This window comes from Sylvia atricapilla, chromosome 5 (genome assembly GCF_009819655.1).
Source record: "Sylvia atricapilla isolate bSylAtr1 chromosome 5, bSylAtr1.pri, whole genome shotgun sequence".
NCBI lineage: Eukaryota > Metazoa > Chordata > Aves > Passeriformes > Sylviidae > Sylvia > Sylvia atricapilla.
The window spans coordinates 28,673,479-28,698,669 of record NC_089144.1 but is presented as its reverse complement, the minus strand read 5'-3'; the positions used below and the strand labels follow the sequence as shown (position 1 = coordinate 28,698,669).

At 38.2% G+C, this 25,191-nt stretch overlaps 1 protein-coding gene across 1 annotated transcript; it reads left to right on the top strand.

Moving 5' to 3' along the window:
• The first annotated feature begins 716 nt into the window (after positions 1-716).
• YAF2 (YY1 associated factor 2) lies at positions 717-24,874 on the top strand. Its single transcript, XM_066319039.1, has 4 exons — positions 717-996; positions 1,136-1,261; positions 20,496-20,648; positions 23,182-24,874. Exons 1-4 carry the CDS (start codon positions 971-973, stop codon positions 23,417-23,419), a joined length of 543 nt encoding a protein of 180 aa, XP_066175136.1. The 5' UTR covers positions 717-970; the 3' UTR covers positions 23,420-24,874.
• Positions 24,875-25,191: the final 317 nt, after the last annotated feature.

Here is a 25,191-nt window from a genome sequence, read left to right as displayed (position 1 = left end):
CTTGGCAATGCATCAGTAATAGCTTTGGCCACTGAGATGCTGACCGGTATCATTTCATTGTCTGCTTGCATTCTGCTCTACCTGTGTCTAACTGCTGTCTTTGTTATGTACTTAGGACATGTGCTCTTTGTTCTGTTTGCACAGCATCCCGCAAAATGGCATCCTGGTCTGTGACTGGGCTCTGGTGCACTCTGATAAGCGAGGTGATAAACGCCCGTGACCTGTCTGAGGTTGCTATGATGCATGAGATACACGCTGTACTTGCAAGCTTTTATCGCGAAACTAGCGCCCTGCACACGGGTACAAGGTGACACCACTCTCTCCTGGATTTGTATTGGTGCCCATGGTGCTCTCCCTTGGTCTCAGGCCAGCGGGATGCTTTAGATCAAGACTTCTAAACTGAAGTTCGTATTCAGTTTATTCCCGTTCGTTTCTTACTGGAAACCACGGCCTGGAGCAATTTCTGTGGGAAGAAGCACAAGACAATCTAGACGCTAGCGCGATCAACCCCGGGCGATGGCAGAGGGGCGGCTTTAAGGGAAGCGCGGCGCAGGCCGCCCGGAGCCGCTCGCCCCGCCGCTCCGCCCGTCCCGCCCAGCGCCGCCTCCCGGCCGGGGCCGCCCCCGGCGCCGGTTCCGCCCCCGCTCCGCCCGCCGCCCCCAGCAGCCCCCGCGTTGCCCCGGCCCCGCCGCCGCTCGCAGCGCCCGAGCCGCCGGCGGAGCGAAGGTGCCGCCGTGCGCGGCCCGCCGGGCGCCGCGGCCTGCGGGCGCCGCTGGTTGGCGGCGGGGGGACACGTGAGCGGGGAGGCGGCGGCGGCGGCAGCGGGAGTTTCCCCGACAGCTGGAGGTTGCGGCGGCGGCTCCTCCTCCCCGGGTCCCCGCTAGAGCCCAGAGACCCCCCGCGCTCCTCCTTATTGACAAACGCACAAAGGGCCGCGCCGGGGCCGGGCCGGGACGCGTCTGGAGCCGGCATGGGAGACAAGAAGAGCCCGACCAGGTAGGGGCAGCGGCGGCGCTTTCTCGTTCCCCCGGGCCCTCCGGGAGCGCGGGGCCGGCGGCGGTGGCGGCGGGGGCGCCCCGGGGGCGGCGGGGGCGTCGCGGCCGGTGCTGCCCCTGGCGCGCGTGTGTCTCCGCAGGCCGAAGCGGCAGCCGAAACCCTCCTCGGACGAGGGGTACTGGGACTGCAGCGTCTGCACCTTCCGCAACAGCGCCGAGGCCTTCAAGTGCTTGATGTGCGACGTGAGGAAGGGCACCTCCACACGGTGGGTCGCCGGCGGAGGGGGAGCGGGGGCGGCGGGGGAGCGGCTGTGCGGCCGTGACAGGAATTGGGCCGGGGGAGCCGCGGTGCATCCCCGGGGCGTGAGGGAGGGCGGCCGTGACAGGAATCGGGTCTCGCTGATCGGGGTGGGGGCGGGAGCACACAGCCTCCCCCGGGCCGGAGCTCCGCGGTGAGCCTGACCCAGCGGCGCGCCGGCGTGAGTAGGAGCAGAGATAATAAATACCGGGAAGGGCATGAGTGCCTAACCCTGGAGAGATGGTCCCCTTCTCACGGAGAAAAACTGTCCCCTAGGGTGTGCCTGCTAAGACGCTTACCCTTTTAAATTTTTTTTGAATTTTAAATTATTTTTTCTATGAATTTAACTTTGCCTCGTACATAACCCATTGTTTGATTATTATTAGAAGTGGTACTATCTTTTTGATTAGCTTTTCATCACAGAGTATCACCGTGCAGGTTTCGGAGTGCTTTAGGGGGTGGGTTATAACCCTTCGCTGTTTAGGGAGGAATTGTTAGTTGAATTGCGCTTTATGGAATTGCCTCCCTGTGTAATCGTGACTTCCCAGGAGGACCTTTTCTCTGTGCACCAGTCACAAAGCTTGCGGTGGATTGACTGGTTCCTGTGCCTGCCGATGGCCTAAACATGTGTGCTTGGGGAATGGAGGCTTTTTACAAATGGGCTTGAGTGCACTTGTAGACATGCATGCTAACAGAAGAGAACGTTGCTCAAGAATCCTTTCTTACTGTTACCGTACCTATGGGTTAATCCCATTGGCAAGAGAAGTTTAAATGGCAATCAAGTTGCAATGTTATCAAAAGCCTCAAGTACATTGTAGATAATTAGTCAAAGCAGTGCTGAGTATGACTTGCGATAAATGTTACATGTTTAAAATTGTAAGTACAAGTCTGGGTCCAATTACTTGACAAAAATGATTATTCTTTATTTCTGGAGTGTGCGTCACTGACTTCTGAAAAACAGAATGGCCATTGGAAGAACTTGTCATAACCTCAATTGTGAATATTAGTTGAATGTTTTGGTTGGTTGGTTTGTTTATTTTTGGGTTTTTTTTAACAAAGGAAAACAGTAAGGTAAATGTGGCAAGAAGGAATTGCATCTGTCACATATATTATGGTTTCCAGTTATAACAATGGCATGATGTTTGTATCATAGAGAGATGTATACAGATGGGTAATGTCTGGCAAAATAAGACTGCCGAATTAATGCAAAGTCTTTAAAAACACAGTGAAAAAAGCCTCTTTAACATCCAGTCAATTTGATTAGAAAACTCAGTTTAAAATTATGTTTTATTACACTTGAAACTCAGCTAGATAAAAGTGTTGAAATTTAACAAACAAACAAAAAATGAGAAACAAATATTTTCAGTGTCTTCTGGTTTCCCTACTTGAATATTTAATCTTTTAAATTATTTTAAATTATTTAAATTAAAAAATTAAATAATTTTGCAACAAAATGTCTTTTTTCTTTCTTTGCTTTCCACTTACTCCCTGACAGTGACCTGGTGTGTGAAGTTGATAGGTTGATTTTTGTTTCTCTATTTAAACTCTGCAACAATGTGTCCCTGGGACTCTTTTTTTCCTCTCTTGAGGTTTAGATGGGTTGCGTCTTCATATGATTGCAAAATCCAGGTTTTACACATGGCATGAGGTAGATAAAAGTTGAGGTTTTAGGCCAGGCAGCTTTTGTCTCCAGTTCTGATATATGATTTGAGCTAGTAAGTAGACCTTTGTGTCCATGAAGAGAATCATTAGGGTGCCAAAGAAACACAAAAGGCCAGCTGGGTGGTGTTTTTGGTGTGGTTTTTTTTGTTTTCCCCAATGACCTGGAGTCTAAGTGATCAAATTATTACCTTATTAAAGCATTAGTTGGTGTTGCCTATAGGACAAAATGGTTTTCATGAACATGGGGCAGGATCACAATACTACCATGTTTTGAAGGCACTGAGAATGCATTATTTATTTATTTTAGTCTTCCATTTTGAAGCTTGATGTAAGATTAAGTTGATGCATTAGCATGGCTGTTGCTGTGCAATGGTTCTTACTTAGAAGCTTTAGCTGTGGTTTTTTTACTGATTAGAGCTTTATCTGTACGACATTGTAAAGCGCTACTTTTTTTTTTAATTCAGGGAAATCTCTTTCTTTGTGTTGAAATGTGTAATACCTGATTCCACATGTTAAGCTTTACTAAATGTGACCCTATTTGCAGGTGGAAAAACAGGCGATTGTATTGAAACTAAGTAGGTTTGAAGGCCACTGGAAATTAGGTGCAAAGTTGATTAAAACTTTTTTTAATATACTGACTATGCACATTTACCTTTACAGAAATATTTTCAGTTATGGGTAGGGTTTGTGGGTGTTTTGACTGTTGAATAATTTCTCCTCTCTGAAAGAGTTATCTTTTGTGCCAGGGGCTAGAAGTGGATTATGTTCTTTAGTAACTTGTTAAGATAGAATTGTTAAGACTAGTGCAAATAAGTTTTAAAATTTATTTATTATATTTTATTTGTAGACTGAATTTTCAAAGCAGATTAGATCATGGAGTTAAATGAACCTTTTGTCTATGGCACTGAATGGTTAAACTGGGCTGTCCTTGGAGGGGGATGTCTCAAGAGAAATCCTGGATGTTGCAGGAGATGGTGTAACTGATTCCCAAAGTGGCACTCTTTGGTTTAGTACTAAAGCTGTGCCCCGACATGGTGCCAGTTAGATGTGCTACAAGTCAAGTGTTAAACTAAGATCTTGTCTACCAGATGGAGCTCCCTCTACCTTTTGCTCTACAACTATTGCCAGACGTTAGTTTAGTAATGTCACTGAGGATTCAACCTCTCCATGTACACATGGCCTTAGTATTTACTTTCTAACCTAAATTGTTCTGTTTTGTTGCTTGGGTACTGAGAAATTACTATGTTCTTCTTGATAGGAGACTGCACTGAGTATAGTAATTTTCTACATGTGACCTTTAAGATATTTTGAAATCTTTCTAGATGAAAGATGTTATATAAATGTAAGGAACATAGGACTTTAATAATTACGGCTTTCTTGAACAAATCTCCTGCTGAAGTTCATTAGAAGCACAAGTAAGGAATACTGAATAGAACCCTAATTTAATGTGTTATAGAGGGAACTGGTAACACCTCTGTATTTGGGTTGCCTAGTAGTTTCCATTATAAACTGTATGACCTTTCTGAGAAGGTTTGTTGTTTGCAAAAGCCTTTGCAGTTTGGCAAGAGGAAAAGTCCTTAGGCTAAATGAGTGGTCTGATTTCCTTGCCCATGAAATTGTTAAGGTTTTCCTGAGACTAAATCACTTGAAAATCTTCATTCCCCCTCTGTCACTCATGTTGTACAGAAAAGTCTTTGCTAGAACACTGAAAAGGCCCAGACTGGAACTGTGTAAAAGCAGCAGAGGCAATGATGGTAATGCTGAAAACATGGAAGGGAATTATGTGGCTCCTGGAGAGGTTATAATAGGGTTGCTGAGTTTGGTTTGACTCTCACAATTACTGCTTTGTCAAAAGAAAAAGTTGCCTCCATTGACAAGCTGCCATTTCTTTCTTTCCTTCTGTTCCTCATGGCCCTGTCTGAATAAGGAGTGTACCAATACTGGTCGACCTTCAAGAATTGGGCTGGGTCCTTGGACAGACCTTATTGCAGCAAGTATTTGCTCCCAGTTTGTCCGTCCTTTAATAGATGCTTGGATTGTGCTTTCCTTGCCAGCCAGCACCATTAGTCACTGTAATTTAGATGTGTTGTAAAGCTGAAGATTAAGAGTTTGTGTTGCTGGGAAGAAGTACACAAGAGGATTGGCATTCTCTCTAAAGGAGTGCATGTTTCCTACTCTGCTGCCTTCTAGGAGGCTGCGTTACTGCCTTATTGTCACTGCTCTGCTTCAACATCCTCCAAAGTGTTATTAATGCTCTTGTTATTCAGTTAGCAATAGCATCCACATTTAAAATTACCTGTCACTTTGCTTTCCTTCAGGTAGTTTTTACACATGTGGTCTGATTTCTAGTTGCAGGATCTTGTTCTTTTTCCCATGCTGTTACAAACCACTTCTCCCTTCAGTGTGAATGATGAGCATCCAGGGCAGTGTTAGTTAGGGCTACAGGAGGAACTGCACATACTGGCTTTTTAAACTTTGAAGTGCTTGGAATGATACTCTACTGTGTAAACAAACAAACAAAGGATGCAGGTTCATGTGAGCAATTTCCCCTTTTCAGATTTGATAACATTACGTGATTTTTAAACTAGAAAAAAGGGCCAAATTCCAAAGGCTATTTTCACTAATAGTATTCTCTTAGTTAGTAATAGGGGGAGTTTTGTTATATATAGGCGTGTATTTTATGATTGTTATGGTTTTATTTTTTTTAGAACTACTTTCATTACTTGCTTTGAATTAAATAAAAACTTAATCTTAGTGCATACTATTCAAGCTCATTATTTTTTTTTTTTTTGAATGAGGGAAAGGGAGAATAAGGAGATGAGACTGGTACAAATGTCTTCTGTGAAGTTTTGTGGGTTTTTCTTTTTTCTTAATTTGTATTTAGGGTGGTTTTTAAAAGGATTCCTATTTGATACTCATGTTGAGTGAGCTGTTATATGCACTGTCATTTATAAAATAGCCCCTGAAATTTATAGCCAGAATGAGAAAGTCATGTTTAGTCAGGATGAATTTTTGTGGATTTGGGATCTATACCTCTTAATGTCCTTTACTGCTGAAGTAGAGATAATATATAACCTGCCAAATGAGGACATGGCTTCTGTGTTCTATGATCTATTGATCTTCATCACTGAATCTTTCCTTTTCTCACAGGCTGAGGTAGGAAAAGCCAAATTTAAATCCCACCAGATACCTAAGAGTGTGAGATATAAGGAACTGGGATAGAATCTTTGTACATTTTCTTGGTATTTGGTCTGTGTTCCTTGACTGTGCCTGAGAGTTTGGCTGTCTAATGTATTTTATAATCGTATCTGATGATCTCCTAAGTATGAGATACAGGTCTCTACTTGGAACTGCCTTGAGTTTATTTTGTGCTTTGAGACTCATAAATAAAATGTTTAATTTTTTAACTTGGATATCAAGGTCATTTTTCTTCAGAAAACATGGGCAATGTGTTTAGTCATGTACCATCTGGATGTTTATAAGCACAAATCAGTTACATTTAATCAAATCTGGTATTTGTATTTCTGTTGAAATGCAGTACTGCTGAGGACAGGGAGTTGGTACTTCTCTTGTATATCTGGTTTAACATATCTGTTTCACAACAGCTTGTTAAGGGCTCTTCTGCCTTCCAGAATGCAGCCTCTGTGTGTGCACATGCGCGTGCGTGTCGGGGGGAAGGTTGGGAAGGAGAAAAAGAGGAAGAGCTGCCTGTCATGCTGATGCTACAAATACAGGACTGATTCAAGCTCAGCAGACTCAAGAGCTGTTCATTACTTGTGGTAGTTTAGAGAAGGAGATATTTTCAGGAATGAAGTGAGTGGAAAAGTCATATAGAACTTGGTAAAATATGGATTATGTATTACTACTTTTATGGTTTAGTGTTAAATTATGAAGAGAAGCAAGAATAAATAGTTCTTTTGCTCTGTAGATAGCCATTGAGTAATCCAGTAATTCTGGACTTCCAGTCTTATTTTTAGAAAGAGGTTTTAAAAATAATCTTTGAAATTGTTTAGGAATTTATTTAGGAATTGTTTTCTCTGAAAAACAGTGAAACTTAAGAATTCTGCACACATCAATTTCAGTGTTGTTATAAAACAATGAACGAATTTTGATTGGGTGTCTCAGATGCTGCTCATGGGTGTAGCTTGTATGGGCAATAGAGAATGCAATGGGTAGCCAACCAAAAGAAAATCAACTCTATATTTTAGAAAGGAGCAAGAAGAGTGTTGTTGACACTTTTTTAAAGGTTAAATCTCATGTTAAATCTCTGTAGTTTTGAACCTGACAGGTATTTTAATTAGATGCTCTAAGAAGCTCATAAAAATTGTAATTTACTTGATCTACTACAGTCTGGTATCCTTCTGTATCTTGTTGCTACTTAAGTAGGGCTTTTTTTCATGTAGTCATGGGGCTTGTTGTGCTTTGTGCTGTCTCTTTTTGGAATTCATAATTTTCATTCTGAGTCACCTTCATGTAGAATTGTCTTGTCAGATAGTTCTCATCACCTCTCAGCTTGATTCTTGTTCTATTTCTTGTACCTTTGTCCTAAGTATAATTAAAAATATTAAATATTATGCCTGTAGAAACTGTCTATAAATGCTACCCCATAGATACATGTAAATATATCTACAGCTGGTTGTTGGGAACTATAAACAAGCTAACCCAAGTTTTGAACTTCATTTTGCACAAATTTGTCCTCATCATAGTTTGGCTTAAGTGGGAGAATTTATTTTTGACTGTGTTGCACATCAAGGCAGCGTGTGTTTCTTTTCTCCTAGTCAGCAGGGCTACTAGTCGGTTAAAAAAGAAACTAGACTATCAAGCCAATTTGCTTTATCCTTTAATGCTTCCAATTCTTAAATAATTTTATTCTAGTATCTTTCTGAAATTTGAGTTAGATTGAAGTTTTTATTTGCCCATCTTATAATTTTTTTCCTCTTTTTTTTCCTTCTGCAGTACTTGATGACTTTCACCTTTCCTGCAGTTCTGTAAACATTTTTTTCTGAGGGTGAATTTCATTAGAGGCTGTTGACTGCGGTAAATAACGTTCAGTGGTCTGTTTCTTATTCTAACTTGAACTCACACTCCCTTGTTTAGTTTGGTTTTATGGAATTAAACTTTTGTGTGGGTACTGAAGCAAAGAAGACTTTATGCCATCTGTTATTTGCTGTCGTTCCATGATTAAATACTTTCCTTTGGGGCATAAGTAGTGTGTGTTTTGATATATGTAGCTTTGCTTGCTGGGGTGTTTTTTGGCGTTTTGTTTTGGTTTTTGGCTGGAAATGTCATCTTTGTTTTTTAGTGCCACCAGTGGTATTCTTATTCTGTGCGTCTTTTCTAGGGAAAATTGTCTGTCCTAGACTGAAGGAATTGAGTAAACACCTGAATAAGATGAAGTATGTTGAAAGAGAAGATTAGCTGGTAAAAAGGAAGCTCTTGTATCACTTATAAAGTGATGAGAATTTGCATTTTCTGCCCCTAACTTTTTATACGATTTTTCTTGATTGCTGTGACAGCCCACTATGCCTGTTCCTGTTTAAATCTTGATAGAAATATCTGTACTTTTCATCTTGAAAGTCAGGTTAGGACAGTGTGCTTTGCAGAACATTTCCTCAGAGTATCAAATGATGTCTTCTTGGCTCACACAGTCAGCTACAAGATACTTTTGAAGTAGGCCAGTTAGAACAAAATACTAAGTGTTCAATTTTTATACTTTCACACAGTAGCTTATCTTGGTTTAAGTAGGACAGAGAGATCCTGAGGATTGTCTATTCTCTGAAGTGCATTCCACTGGTATGTGGTACGCTGATGTAGAGCAGGCTTGAACTTGGAGAGTTCAGCTGCAGAATGTTGTTAGGAGGCTTTTGGCTGGCAGACTTTCCATCAAAAGTCAGATTGAAGACTAGAAGATACGACCTTGACATCTGCTACAAGTTTTTTCTTGTTTTCTTAGGAGCTGAGGGGTGGGGAGGAGACAAGCAATTGAAAGTTTTCCTATTCTAACTTACTGAAGATTTGGAACCTATCTTCAAACTTTTCTAAAATGCTTGAATATACTTTCTCTGTACCGTGAGCTCATAGGACAGTCCTTAGTAGAAAAAAAAGTGTGAATGAGTAGGGGCTTGAAAATTCGCTATGGAAATAGAGTTCCCAACGCTAAAAGCTGAAATTTGGTTTGGCACGTGCTGTGAAAGGAAAGTTATTTGTTTTGCCTATCACTGAAATCTCTTATTGGGGTCAGGCACTAGAAATTCTGTAATTGAATGAGGATAAAAGAGAATGTGAGGACTCATTCTGTGGTATCTTTTTAGATTAATTAAGATCTTTAAAAAGAACATTATGGAGACTTGATTTTTTAGGCAAAGTGTGTAGCCTTTTCCCCTACTTAAGATAGGGGAAAAGGCTACATCTTTGTGGGACTTAAGGACATCTTTGTGGGGCTGGCTCTGAATGGAAGAAGTTTCTAGATTGCTGTCAGCTTTTGGGAAGATGACACCTGCAGTGCAGAGCAAGTAAGATAGGTCAGAAGCAAGCTCCTTCCAGTTTGATCACAAAACTAGCTGTACCAAGCATTGGCCATGTTCAGTGCAAGAGTGACTGTGCTGCTGCATCAGTGTGATCCTCGTATTTTGCATGGGTTTTTTACATAGGTGCAAGAGGGTTTCACAGTGTCTGCAGGAAAGGGACAGAGGAGCGGCGTGAAGGATCCAATCCTTTGTGGGATTGGCATTTGGAGGTCAGTTCCCCATGAATTCTAGGGATCTAGGAGACTGTAGCTGCCCCTTTTTCTGTGACTCCCAAATACTGCCTCCTCAGAGGATGTTAGAGGAAATGGAGCTTCCTGACCCCTGCTTATATGTAGCTCATCTAGGAAACATTAAATAGTTGATACCAATATGTTTCTCAGGTAGGGTATTTTCAGTATAGCTGTCACACTGAGTGTTGGTGCACCACAGCCTGTGGCATATGGGGAAGAATTCTAACAACAATATGCAAGAGGTTGGAGCCTTTTAACTGGTTGTTGGAGAAGTAATGTTTGATGGCTGTTTCGAAAACTATCCATGAAGATGAACTTTGTCTTTCTAAAGGTCCTGATACAGATACTTCTTAGAGCGGGCTGTTATGCACTGTACCAGTTGTCTTCAGGAGATTTGCTGGCCTCGTCTGTTAAATGTCATCTGGAAAATAGGGCATTCCCTTTAAGGGAATGATTAAACAGGGACACTGCCTCAAGGGGTAGTTTTCTGCACATTTTTACAGTGACTGATAAAACCATATGGGTCATGTGAGTCTATTCTAATTGAATCAGCTTTTATTGAAAGACAGAATTGCTAGAAATGCACTGAATGAATGAATTCCAAATAAATGATTCATGCTGTAAAACAGCTAGGAATATGAAAGCACAGATCAGAGCTGTCTGAAAGTTAGAATTCAAATATACATAGAATGTGTAGAAATTACATTGCTACTCTGCTGTATGAAGATGGATCTATATCATGTTTTCTCATACAGACCACTAACTCCATTGTTTGCACTGTCATAATTATTCAGTTGCACTATTTGTGGCAGCAGTGAAATGGCCTGTTAACTCTCTAGGATATGACAGAAGTAATGGCAATGAGAAAAAATAATTTTGAATAGCAAAGAGTTGAAGATGCATTTAATCATGAACTGCTTCAATGTAGCAATAAAGACTAGTTTCTCACAAGATGGCTTTGTGTCGATTAGTGAGGGCATATTCATATGACATAGCAAGCTAAATGTCGTTTAATCTGATAGTTTTTATTCTATGAATAGCTAAATAGAGTACTGATGACTGAGGGAGAGTGAGCTGATCTGTGTCAGAACCCAGACTCCTTCTCCTGGTAGTGCTTTAATTGCTAGCCACTTGTACTATCATTACAAGAACTGGCAGTAGGAAATATTTTTTACTTTTTGTAGGACCTAAACTGTTAAAAATCAGGAGTGAGCTGATTTAATCATTATGTGAGTGAGCTGAGTAAATCATTATGTGAGCTGCTTGCTTCTGTGTAGAACACAGTTTTCAAGATCTAACTGGCCACAGCATTTGCAATACTACTTAGTATAGATAGTCTTCCTGTTTGCTTTAAATAATATCACTGATGTACTTAATAGCACTGATGTGAATTTTTTTGTTTGCTTGTTTTTGTTATTAGGAAGTAAGTTGTGGCTTACTGGAACTTGATCTCAAAAACTAGCAATAGTAATGGAATAGAGGCTTGTGCTGGGTTTATAGAGAAGTTGGAAAAGCAACTTCCTTTATTATGGAATATTGTTTGGCAGAACTTAAAAGCTCTTGTACAAGGTGCTGCAGCAAGATATTGTGGAGTGGATATGATTGTCAATAAAAAGTTAAATGTAATTCTAAAAAGCAGATTTTGCTTATGTATCAAATCCAGAAGAAAATGTTAAGTTAGTTGAAAAATTGCCTGAAAGCAGAAAGTCAAGTCTGAAAACATTGTAGCTGCTAGTCTGCAAATATATTAAAAGCTGTTCTGCTTTTCATTGTGTTGTGTACAAATACTTAACTGTTATCTAATTATTTGGGAATTAGTGTTTTCCATTTGACAAAAAAAGTCCCTCTACTATTAAAGTTTAAAAAAATATTGCATGCTTTTAAGTGTTTACTGTCAAACTAACACTTGAAAATTTCATTGTCTTGAAGCACAAAGAAAGATCAGTTAAAAGGTAGGGAATTTTTTTTCTTGGTTACTATGCATATACTTGTGCCTTAATGGTACAGATTTATGCATAATGAATGAATGGCCTAAAATGTAACAGTTAAACTTTTGCCTTCTTACTCAGGGGTTTAATAAGACTGCCACTCTCTATGTGTCAAATTGGTTGTTGATTGGCAGCATTATTACATTAGGACAGCTACTGCAGTGCCTGCGGCACACATGTATGTGTGTCTTGGTTTTAGTTATTTCTTTCTGTATTATAAAGAGTTCAGGTAACAATTTCTTGACTCCTAGGAATTTCTTTTGCATTTTAAGCATCGATAAGATTATGATGCATAATTTAATTTCATCCTGTTTATTTTATTTAATGCTGTCAATACCATTTAAATGTCTATACAAATGTAGGCCTCAGCCTTCCAACCTTTTATGTGAATTCCTAGTCTTGAAAAGAAGAGCAGTCTATTTAAAGTTAAGCTCTTCACAGGCAGAGGTTAGCTCAAAGCAAGGAAGAGTCAGGTAGCTGTGTATGTGCTTAATTTTTAAGGTGAATGTTTAGGTGAAGTTGCTTGCATTTTTTTGTCCTTAAAACCAGTTAAACTGAGAGAGAAAAGAGACTCTGGAAGGGGCTTAGATACAAAAATCACTAGTGTCAGTGTTACCTGTATTGCAGTAAGACCTCTGAAGAACAGTGAAAACATGCCTGAGGAACTGGGAACTTGCTTGATATAGTAACTTGTCAGTATATGGGGGTAGGAGAAGGGAGGTAACCCTCAAAAAAAACCTGGCTAATGAGTGGGGGAAAAGTCTATTGACTTCTTAGTAAGGTTTACTTCAAGGTAATGTTACTTGTTGCAGAAACTGAATTGAAGATATCTTTCTTTCATTCTGGAGCCATTTAGACATTCTGTCATCTAAATATACGTCATCAGTCCATCATGAAAAGTCACATTCCAAAGCTGCTGGCTGCAACCTGTTCTGTGATCTGCTGAATGAAAAGCTCTATTACAAAGTTACAGTTAGGTCTTTGCATAATTAATGTCTTTTTGAAAATGCACGGGGAGCTTCCTTCTCATACCCTCATATTGCTACATACTTGACTGTAGATGTGCCCTGTAAAAGTTACTGAAGTAAGTGCTGTAAGAATTGCTCAAAATGTTCATATCTATATGAAGGTGTTCTAATATGTCTTATAGGAGTATTCATTCCTTAGAAAATCTTCTACTTAAAACCACTTCTTCACATCCTTCAATTTGTTTAAGAAGCTGCTTACTGTAAAATTGTGCCTCTTTCTATTTGCCTCTCTGTATATATCTGCTTGCTTTCAAGATTAGGAACAAACTTTTAATTTTAAATTAATTGCTCTAGTTACTGTGTTAAGGGCTATCTGAGAATGTGGACCTTAGAGTAATGAGGACATGTGGTGGAGGAGATAGTAGAGACTAGCTAGAATATGATGATGAAGTACAAAGTATGTGAAGATAAGCTTTTCTTGGGATTCTAGTAATGACTGGGAAAATGGAGATTCAGAGTATTACTGTGGATATCAGATTTCTGTTAGCTTCTTGAGACATTAATATTTAGGATAGATGTGAGTGGAAAATGATCTTCAAATAAATTATAAGATATTTAAAGCCTGTACATTTGTATTGCAGGATGACCCAGTGTCATAATGAAAGAACAGAGTAGAATTTGAATGATTCAACTTTGTTCTCAACAAGATTTTAATGCCCTTAACTGTATTCTACTTAGACTTTAAAAAGACATGTATGAAACAAACATCAGCAAATCAGGATTTTTATCAGGGTTTGGAATGTTTACAAGGCATTTCTGAAATCATTGCTAGATGAGGGAGTTAAAAGCTGCTGGAGGAGGAATACTAGTATACAAATGATGCTGGAATTTCATTTGAAAAACACGTTAGCTGAGTCAGCTCAGTTAGAAACACAGGAGCAGATGGAAAGTAGATAGACAAGACTGCAGGGCATGAATACAGGGAGGGATGGATACAATCCATCTCTTGTATTTACAGAAGGTTGATTTTTAAGCAATTGTCCTTCATAACTAGTAAATAAAGAAGTGGGATTCAGGAAAACTTGAGTGGTTAGTTGGAGGATCTGACTGATTTTCTCTGAAGCCCAGTGAGTAGTTCTAAATTTGTTTTCGTACAAGCTCATTGACCTTGTTCTTTTATGCTTTGCACAAAGATACTTAATTGGGAACGCCTGACTTTGATTTTAGAGTTTCTTCTACATTTGTCTGAAGTGTGACAAGTATCCTAGGTTTAATCCATAATGCATCAGCATACTCTATGTTTACAATGCAGCTTTTGGAATGATCTCCAAGACTTTCCCAAGGAGACACTGTAAAAAAAGTCATATGTGGAAAAACTGTAAAGACAAAAGCATTTCTTTTTTGTACTGGTTCTATTCTATAGCAGTCAGCTTCATGAGTTTGACCATAGATGACATATATAGATTATTTGCTACTTGTGAGATCTTTTGACTATAGCAGTTTTGCTAATTCCTGTAAACCCCTGGAGAGTAAAATTCAGGGTGCTAATTGAGTAGACTTTTGGAGACCTAATTCTGGGTTTCCAAAGAATGAGTCCTGTCATGCCATGCTGGCGGGACAGAAAGCTGACGTTCAGAAACATTGCCGAGGGCCTAAAAGCAGCAGGAAGTTGAGTAGAAGATGTAGGAACTTGGATTAGCTTGGAAGCATTTATTCTGTCCTCCTGAATCACCTGAAAGGGAAGAATACTTTGTATTTGAAGACTTTTCTTTTTTGAGGAAATTCTATGACCAAGGGTAAGGTGAAATCAGTCAGGTTTCTGTTCCAGATATTTCTAACCTCTCTATTTTGAGGAATAAATCTGCTGTCTTGAACAGAAGGTCAATGTCTCCCTGCAGGGAAGAGAAGTGTAGATTAGTGGTACTGCTAAGGATTATGGCTGCTCCTTAAGTCTCTGAAGCCAGATTTGGTTTGGTGATGTTTGTTTTGTGGTTTTTTTTAATAAGAAGTGAAGAAAAGGATGAAATTCATTTTCAAAGTTGAAATTTTGAAATGTATGTGATACCACGTAGAGATTTTACATTTAAAAAGGTGAAAATATTGAACAAATACCACAGGTTTTGTTTTTCTTGGGAATGTGTTTTATTTCTGGGAAGGAAAACATGGCAGGAGATAAGATACAGCTGATCAGTCTTGAACTGTTCTGATGAATAGACATTTCCAGGCATGTAATAGTTGCCTCTTCTGTTTGATAGTATTGTCATGATCATAGAGGTTTTTTCCAACCTAAATGATTCTTTGATTCCATGATATTACCTCTCTCATTGAATCCTGCTGTCATTCAAAAGGTAACTGATTAGTATTTGGAAGAGAAACTTGAGTCCATGAACCCAGAATAAATCAATACCATCTTGGGCAGCTAGGACATCCTTCTGCGGGAACAGTGTTTGACAACCAATTTCTTCCTGATTTTAAGATGGGACAAGATGAGTTTAATAGGAAACCAGGAAGTGAGAGGATTTTATAATTAAAATTGTATCAACTTTTTGATAGCTAAGTAAAACTGGACTAGATTATTCTCTGGTTATTGGAGGAAAAGTTTGGCAAGTAAGTTGACCAGAGCCCAGCAGCAGACTTAAGTATAAGGCCTAATTCGCTGTTTTAAAAGTTTTTAGATAAGTTGCATGTGTCCGTAGTTTTAGAAAACAGATAATTTGCTACCTGAGACAGGATGAGCCTCTGGCAAGAGCTTTTGGCCTGAATTGATGCCAGAAGGTGGTTGGACTTGAGAAGAGGAAAGGGAAAGATCACATTAAAATGGAAGCTCTGCTTGGCTGATATTCTGGATCCAGGTTTTCTGTTAAAGAACTTATCTCAGCTTGATTGAATGCTGATGTGACAGCATTTCCTTAATGTAGACCCATTATTTCAACTGGGAAATTGTAATTTAAAATTTCTGCAGTAATAAAATATACAATGTTTCATAGAGCTTCAGGAAAGAGAGTGCCTTTGAGTAAGTTGCCCATTCTTCATGATGTCTGAAGCCTCTAAACTGCACATTACACATGACAATACACTTCATCAACAGGTTGGAAAAAGCACTGGGGTTTAATTATAGCATCTAGATTTCTGTATAGAAAAGTATAGGTTATGTTTTGAGATCTATGGGCAATGGGAGGATATGGGTACTGGTTCTGTGTGCACCACTTCAAGTCCAGGATGTCTCTCACTAAATCAAAGCTAATGTGTTGGCTGCTCTGATGGACTGTAGATGTGTCTGCACTGTGCTTTCAGCAGTCTCACTGGGTGCTGCTTGACAGTCTTACTTGGCTGGCTCTGGCACCAAATGGACAGATCTACTCCCAGCTTTACATGCAGGGGTACCTCATGCTAATGCAGGACTCTCTTGAGATGTAGGTAGATTTGGGGTTAGTTCATGGAAAAACTCTCACAGTTGGCTCCATCATGTTCCTTGTTTCCACTCTGTAGCAGATCAACCCTAAAGCTGATTGACAGGTAAGTAGTTCAGGTCTGTCAGAATTGGAGCTTATACTCTGAGTAGTGCAGAAGATAGTAGATACTTTATGGATTTGTGATGGCTGCAGAAGCAGCACTGAGTAAATGTATAAATTGTGCTCTATATAAATTAAATTCAGCTAAACACCAAGATGCTGCAGCATTAAGCCAGTTTGGTTGTCTGCATGTTTGATGCACAATTCAGGCAGCTGAGAGTTTACTGTACTTCTGGTGTATGTGTTGGTCATCAGTATTGTAAAGGTATTTTTTGTTTATTTTGGTTCTCCAAATGGATCTGCTTTGCTGTAATGAGACTAAGTTATTCATCATATCAAATTAGTCAAAATTCTATTAACATAAGTAATTGGTAAATACTAGGTGAGGGAAATCAAGGAAGCATGTACTGCTCTGAGATGTCCAAAATTATTTATGTGCAGGAAGGTATTGTGTTGAGCTCTGGGTCATGGAAGTGACTCAGGGCAACAGTTCCAGATATCATGTGTTTTTTTGAGTATTTTTGGTCTCTAGGCATGTAAATTATTATGCTATTAAGATTTTTTTTTTTAAGAATGTCAACAATGAAAACCAGTCCATCCTTCACAGTATTAAATATTTTCTTCCTTTGGAAGTGTCAGTAGTGAATGAGTTTCTGCACACAAATGCTAAAGCAAAGACAAGTTTCTGCAGCCTATATAAATATGCTTTCTAAATCAGCAACTAGATCAAACATGGTAAGATAAAATGTAGTCACATCTTGCAACAAGAAGACTAGAGTTAAAATGATGACATCTTTGGTTTTGACCATTTATGGGAATTTTAGGGAAGACAAAAACTTTATCCTTGTATGTTTGTCTTAATGACTGTTGTTGGCTGTTGAAAGACCAAAAGTGCTAGTTTTCCTACTTTTTTGAAGGAGACTATGAAGTGCCTATCAAGATAGACCTTGAAAACAACCATGGAATTAGATAATTAATAAAACTGTGGTGAAGGAGATTGGAATAGAAGTGTAGGTAAAAGTATGCCTGGTGTAAACTTAGAAGAAAGATAACACTGAAAAGGAAAACTAGGTAGTGGAGAAGGGAGGATGCAATATTCAGAGATGTGGTGTTTAGAGATCTCTTGCAAGCTCTAAATCAGTTTTTTGGTATGGCTACAATGCTTAAATCATGAAGTTCACCTCTGGAAAGAATTGCTAGCTCTTATATTCTGTAATAGTGTATGCCTTTCTGAGTGTTCTCCTTCAAATGACTAAAGTGGAATTACTAGGTAAAAATACAAAGCTTTTAGGGGCTGGCTAAATAATAGGTGTTGTTTTTATGAACTTTTCTGGTTATATTTCTGGGTTATTCAGTTGTGGTGGTCTAATAGCAGTCCAGTGATAGAGGGAAAAATGCTTGTAATCTTAAAGCAGAAGATGATAGAGCTTCTTTTTAGCTCAGGTGCTCTAGAATGTTCTTAAAGAGCAAATTACCATAAATATAAACAAAAGGCAGTGTTAACATTGTATCTACTTAATCTGTAGCAACATATTACAAGGAGTCTTTAACTGGTTTGAAAATTAGTGATTTAGAATGTTGTATTTTGGCAAGTCATCAAAATCAATTTCCTGTAACAGGGATAGTTTCTCTTATCTTCTCTGAAATAGCCTTTTCTCTATGAATTTATTCATGCTTGAATGACATGATTCAGCTACCACTAAGCAGGAACAATTCTATCAGGCTCGAGCTTCATGAGTGTAGTAGAGTTATCTCCTGACACCTGCATGGCTTGTGAAGTGCTTGGTTGCAGTTCATTAGCCCCTTTTGAGTACCCGGGGGAAAAAACTGAGCACTTAAAAGGCATTCTTAGTGTTGAGGGATGAATTACTTTTTTTCGCAATGTTTTTAATATAGGAACCTTGAATGCCTCATTTAATAAATCGGGACGTGAGAAAGCAGATAATAAAATTTAGAACAGATTTAACTGATAGCTATTAAAAAAATACACAACAAAAAAAAGTGGCTATTTAATGGAAGGAATCTCTTGTCACAGCAAAGCCACATAGAACCTCTTGATTAATTTTTAGTGCATCTTCCAAAACATGATTTCTCTGTGGGTGGTTTTGGTGTTTGTTGTTGGTTTTTTGTTGGGTTGTTTTTTTTTGTTTGTTTGGTTGGTTGTTTTTTTTTTTTCTTTACTGACTTCTGTTTCTTGTTGCAAGGATTTTTTTGCAGTCTAATTTGTTTTATGATATTAGGAAAAAAGTTCTAAGCTTAGTACTTAGAACTAAGCTTAATTTTCCAGCTGTACTCTAATGGAAATTATCTAGTTTGCCTTCAGGAACTGAAACTGTTATAAATTGAGAACTAACTTGGCTAAGATTTGGGTTTTTTTCCCTCTCTACCCCTTTTTACCAAGTTTCTGTAGTGATGGTGTTGTCCACACTCCTGGGAAACAATTCTTTATGTGTCAAGTTAACTAGTGTCTTAGTTCATAAGTAACCTGAAGGTCGTAAGTAACTCAGGTCACTCTGTAGTATTGATGGGATTGTCACTTGACTGTCATGGCAAACTGTATCCCTATCTCCTGGAGCAATCTTCAAGACAGATCATCAGTTTTCTTTATATATCACAACTGTTTTCCACCTGAAATTATAAGCTTGTAAATCAATTGCACCTTGGTAATTGGTCCTTGCTCTGTTTTGAACTGTGACAAAAGGTTGAAAAAATTCTGAGACAAGCTTTCTTAAAAATGTGTTAGGTCCTCTGTTAACCTACACCTTTGTAGTCCATTGAGTCTGTTTGTTTACTGCGGGCTCAATACAGTGTGTGCTTTGCAAGGTCTCAGTGCTGTAAGCTGGGTAGTTTTCACTGAAGTGATTTGTTCCTGTTCTTTATCCCTTCATGAGTCAGCGTAGGCTCAGTTCATGAGTGGGTAAGGGGTAGTATAGTTTTTATCCCAAACTTCTGTTGTGTTGACAGTTTATTAATAATCTTATTTATTTTAATTCATGAAGAGCTTACTGTGAAGACTCATGAAATCTCAGCTGTTTTATATCAACTCTTTTTCCCCACACTTTATGAATTCTTGTAATTTGGCTTTCGCTCTGTAACTTGAACTGTTGCAATCATTACTGAAAATATAACTTGTTAATGAGAGCTGCCTTGATTTCCTGCATTTGTTATTTTTCTCATCTCTTCACCCAAGCAAGAAGTGCCAGTAGTGTGATCTGTGGGTTGGGATAAATGTTTCTGTGAGCTGATAGCTTCTGTTGCTTTAATAACAGTTTTGTATTTTCGGAGTATCACAGTGCATATAATTTGTGCCTTTTCTATTTAAGAAAACCTAACATCACAATCCAACAAACAAAAAAACCAAAGAGTTTGGCAGGCTAAGCATTCTTTTGGAGAAGAAATTTACATCTTCAGAGTCTTAATAACAGAAACTTCTTTATATATCATGACTTGAAATTTTTTAATTCCAAAACTACAGAACAAGTAAATACAGATGCAATGGAATGAGTAAAATGTTTCATTTCAAACTAAGATCATTGTATTACAATACAAAACTGAATGAAAAATGAATTAATTTCAAAATAATATTTTGGAAAATGTAAAAATAATGAACTGTTGAAATTCTTTTTTCCTGCTGTTGCTCTTCTCACACTGGTTTTTGGTTTGGATCAAAACTTGGAAATGAAACCTGCACTGTGTGTACTGATGGAATGTGGTCTTATGTTTCTGTTGCTAGCTTCCAATGTATGTGTTCTGATAGCTATATCCTAATATTAATTAGCAGTGTATTTTTTTCCAGTGACCAGCATGGTAAAAATGATACACAGCAGGATCCATTATTGCCTCCAATAAATCTGTTTGAGCTGAAAATACTTAAGTTTTATTCTATGAGGCCAACAACGTTACCTCAAAGGCCAAATTTTTCCTTTTTATGGTAGGATTGTGTGCTTCTGTATTGGAGTAGACTCAAACCAGACCATTTCAGCATTTGAAGGGGCTGGGAGTGGGAGCTAAAGCAATTTCTGGAAGAATTGTCTTTTAGAGCTCACTTTGAGCTCTCTATCGGGTATGACAGCTGTGAGAAGAGGGCACACTGCAAATATGTTCTCTAAATCCTGTAAAATAAAAAAGGGAATGTCATTTGTTGACAATGCAAGTAAGTGAAACAAAAAGGCTATAATGAGTTTATAAAGTATTAGCAGCAAGATATGTTTAAACAATGATTAACTATGATGGTTAATGTTAATAACTGACGTGTAGACAGTTTGAGACTTGCAAAGTCTAAGCATTATGCATGTCTATATATCTGTGCACACAGGAAACCTCGGCCTGTCTCTCAGCTGGTTGCACAACAGGTTCCTCAGCAATTTGTACCCCCTACACAATCAAAGAAAGAGAAAAAAGACAAAGTAGAAAAGGAAAAAAGTGAGAAGGAAACAACAAGCAAAAAGAACAGTCATAAGAAAACCAGGTAAAAAATTTAGAAACTTTTGCAGTATTGGTAAAACGTAATTTACAAACAAAAATAAGAATGTTCTTTGATTTTACTGAGTGCTGTGGCAAACAGGTTGTATATTGGTGTGAAGCTATGTTCGTTTAGGCTATCTGTAAAATACAAAGAAGACCTGCAGTGTATAGTTGTGACCAGAAGATGGAGATCAGCTGAACAGAGAAAGAAGGAAAGACTTTCTAAGGGTTATTTAGGATATTGTTTTGTTCATGGAAGTATTTTTTATACCACACAAAACTGTTGATAGGCAAATTGTTTATATTAATGTCTGGAAAAAAGCGGGGATGAGAGTGATTAGTTTTCCTGCAAAATAGTAGTGGGATGAGAGAGAACCAGACTGCAGATGAGTAGGGAAAATAACTTGGTTATAGATAGCCTTGTAGAACCCTTCAGCTTTGAAGGGCTGAACTAGGGCATAAATTAATGTGACAGGATGAGGTATATGTATTACCTAGTGATAGAAGTCTCTGTGCCACATCTGGGATGCTGAAGGACTCTTGGAACTGAAAACATGAAATGTTGCAGTTCAGACAAGCACTTGTAAAAGCCTTGATCTTACTGTGAGGAAGGAGGGTGCAAACAAAAGCAGCAAGTTTAAACCCTAATTCATCATAATCTAAGCATAAAGTTATTGTGGCAAAAATGCTGTGTCAAAAAAGCTAAGAAGTGTATAAGACATGTAGTCTAAGCAAATGTGGCAGGAGCTATTGATTTTTTTGGAAGCACTCCGAAATAGTCCAGCCAAGAAATACCCTTTGGGATTAGTTTTGCAGAGAAGTAGCAGATGCTTCTGTTGTGCCTGAAGTAGGATCATTAGGATCAGAACAAGGAAGGGACAGAGTCAGTAGAGAGCAGTCATTAGGAAAGTCATAGTTAGGATTAAGAACACTAAGGTGTTATTTTCTTTATTTTTTTCTTTTTTAAATGCTCAAATTTACAAGCTTACGTCATGCAGCTGAAGTACTTCAGTTACAAAGCATTTGATGTTAGTCTAGTGAGCTTTAGTTAAGTGAATTAAAAAATATAAATTGAAATAAATGTAGGTAAATTGCAATAATACAGTAAAAATGCAAAAAGTGAGATGGGGAAGAGTAAAGAAATTTGAAAAATAACTAAGAGTCTTGGACTAAAATACCAGTATTACCTTGCATTAAGAATTGCTATTTTTTTAATGCTTCAAATAGCTAGTATTTTCCAATAAGTGTTTTACTAGGTAGGATACTAAGCTAAGAATGCTTGGTTAATTTACACAGATTTCTTCAGTATTCTTTGAGAAAAGTATATATTTTTTTTTTTTTTCTCCCTTAAAATGTATATATTATTGCTGGACAAAACTATAAAAATCTTTATGCACACTCAATATAATTAATAAGCTCCAAGTACACAGCACTTGCACAAGTTGATAATTCTGAAGTTTTCTGTCTATTCCCATGGTGCAGATCAGCAGATTTTCAGTTTTTTCTGAGATGCTTCAGCCTCGGGGGAGCATGATGTCAAAGCCTTTGTCAGTTCTAGTGGAGAAAAGGTGTGAGTTGTTTCAGCTGAAGTGAATAGGAACCAATTCTACTTCAAACAAAGTTGATAATAGGGTAAAGGTTAGAGCTTTGCTGTTATCACACCTGCAAACATGTCATGTCATGTCATTATTGCAGCTTGAGCCAGTGGTAGCTGTGCAGTCAGTTAAATGCACAGACTGTGCTGTTCATAACTGCTTGTATGAATTCAGCTGTCTGGTATCAGTTTTTCATGGTGATCATGGGAAAGGACTAAATTGAAAGTACTTTATGCATGTCACTAGCAAAAATATGATGGCAAACAACTGGAAGATTGAATGAAGGAACTTAACCCTGTCAACACGGTATGTAACATCCATCTCTGCATAATTTAAAACAGAGCTTGTGCCAGGTACACCAGAGTTATACTGTGAGCACAAAGTCCGGTTCAAATAGTATGCCAGTGGTCCTAGTGAGGTTTTTAAATGAGGTAACACCTGCTACAAGTTAACACTGTCTGTGCTGTTTAATTCAAATAACTGACACCAACGTCTTAGTTGTTGAACATAATTTTCTACTTAGAATTGTTGCTTCAGGCTGCTGCAGAGATAGATGTTTCCCTGGATCAAATTTATAACTTTGTATAGTCACTAAAGTCAATAAAGTGATAGTCATAGTCAATAAAGAAAGACTTGGGTTTAAAAAAAAAAAAGCCTTCATATGTGCAGCACATACATATGCTGAACAGTGACATTATTCAAAATGTCAACTTTAAATAGTTTTAAGAGATGATAATGTGTTGCATTCAACTATTTCAATGTAAAACATACTAGGAAACACTCCACCATTAATACTTCTGGTACATTGTTTTTCTACATACTACATGTTGCAAAAAGAAATCTTATATACGCATTTGTTCTCCAGAGTTCCTAGAAAGTAGGAGGGAGACAAGATAATAAGATGGTGTGTGTGCTTTTAATATGATTATTTGCTTTATTTAGGCCAAGGTTGAAAAATGTGGATCGAAGTAGTGCTCAGCATTTGGAGGTTACCGTTGGAGATCTGACAGTCATTATTACAGACTTTAAGGAGAAAACTAAGTCACCACCTGCTTCCAGTGCTGCTTCTGCAGATCAACACAGTCAGAGTGGTTCTAGCTCTGACAACACAGAAAGAGGAATGTCCAGGTCATCTTCACCCAGAGGAGAAGCGTCATCACTGAATGGGGAATCCCATTAAAGTTAATTTCCTCTAGTTTCTTTAGTCTCTTCAAAACATGCAAATACATAAGTTCTGTCACCTGTGACCACATTTTCATGACAGATTAGTTATGCATAATTGATATGTTGACTGGAACATGATGCAGTTTTTGTTTTTTTGGTTTTGTATTTTTTTTTTTTTTTAAGAGAAAAACAGTGCAGTGGTAGAAACAGTAACAGCATGAAGCTGAGTCAGGGGAGGTTTAGGTTAGATACCACCAAAGGTTTCTCGCCCAAAGGGTGGTTGGGCACTGGAACAGGCTCCCCAGGGAAGTGGTCACAGCACCAGCCTGACACAGCTCAAGAAGAGTTTGGACAACACTCTGAGGCACACGGTGTGACTCTTGGGGCTGTCTTGTGCAGAGCTGGAATTTGGACTGGATGATCCTTTTGGGTCCCTTCCAACTCAGCTTATTCTGTGATTCTATAGTAATTTAAATGCTTATGAAGCATCTTCAGACCAACTTTTTAATCTACATGTGTAAGGGTGCCATGAAAATGTGGTTTGAATGTTCATTATGCAGTGTTATTGGTATGTCCATTTTCACTTTTAGTTTAGTGAATTCAAACACAACTCCTGGAGTCTCTACTATTGGCATGTACTGAATTTAAATTTTTATAACATAGTTCAAGCTGCCTAAATATGTATTATTTGAGAATTGTGAAACATAGTTATATGTATGCAAGTCAAAGATCAACTTAATTATTGCTGCAACAGAATTTTCATAATAATTATCTTCTTAAAAACACCTGCTGGTACTTGGTGTGGTTAAATAGGAAAAAATGTTATTAAAGAAAACATTTGTATGGATTTTTGCCAATGTTTGACGCATTTTACTAGATTACTGTTACTGAATTATGTTGATGGTTTCACCAATATTTTTTGACACTTAAAACACTTATTGTAATGTTTACAAGCAAAATAGAAAACATATTCTAAGCATTGATTAGTTAACCTTGCAATTCAGGTAAAGTACTGCATTGTCGCTGTACACTGGTATTTTGTGTTGTGTAACAAATACTGAACCTCAGATGGTGATGCATTTGGCAAAAACTATTTGGAAATATGAAAGTTTGGAAAAGCTTTAAAAAGAACAGAACTGCAGTTCTTATTTCTGCTTAGTGCTGTTTCCTTGCCCCAGATTTTTCTAGTGTCACATAGTCACTTATCATTTCAGTACGAGAATATCAGATATTGCGCAAGAATAAGGAAATAACAATAGTATTTTTTTTGTTCCTGAATCAATTTCTTTAATATTAAATTGGCCTATTAGAATATATTGTCATAAATCATGTGAAAAAGACTCAGTATCCTACTTCATGGCATAGGCTGACAACATTTACGCACTTAGCAATATACTGATAAAGAGCAGAACTATTTACAATACCATCTGGTATTATGTAAAATTACCAATAAAATATTTTTGTGAATACAGATTTTGCATTTTTGTTTACAACCAATAAGTGTTTTGATACATACATAAAATTCATGTATAGATTTTAAATTATATATTCTGGTTCAGTACAAAAGTCCATTTAGCTCCTTTTAGTGAGGTAGGGCACTTACACTCCCGTGAGCCTTTTCTTTTTCATTCGAAGTAAATATATTTTTAAGCCTATGTGAAAGTTGGATGGACCTTCTTGGTAGTGAATCCAGCCTCAAATTATTACCCACATATGATATGTCTTCTTAACAGCTTAAAAACAATGGATTTTTGTAGCCCCTGACAATTGTGATGTTTGGTGGTTTCT

Bases quoted from the DNA above. Each gene is read 5' to 3' on its own strand.
- YAF2 (XM_066319039.1), top strand. From the start codon at position 971: ATGGGAGACAAGAAGAGCCCGACCAG. The intron at 1,262-20,495 runs GTGGGTCGCCGG...CTGTGCACACAG, and splicing joins AGGAAGGGCACCTCCACACG to GAAACCTCGGCCTGTCTCTC. The intron at 20,649-23,181 runs GTAAAAAATTTA...TGCTTTATTTAG, and splicing joins AACAGTCATAAGAAAACCAG to GCCAAGGTTGAAAAATGTGG.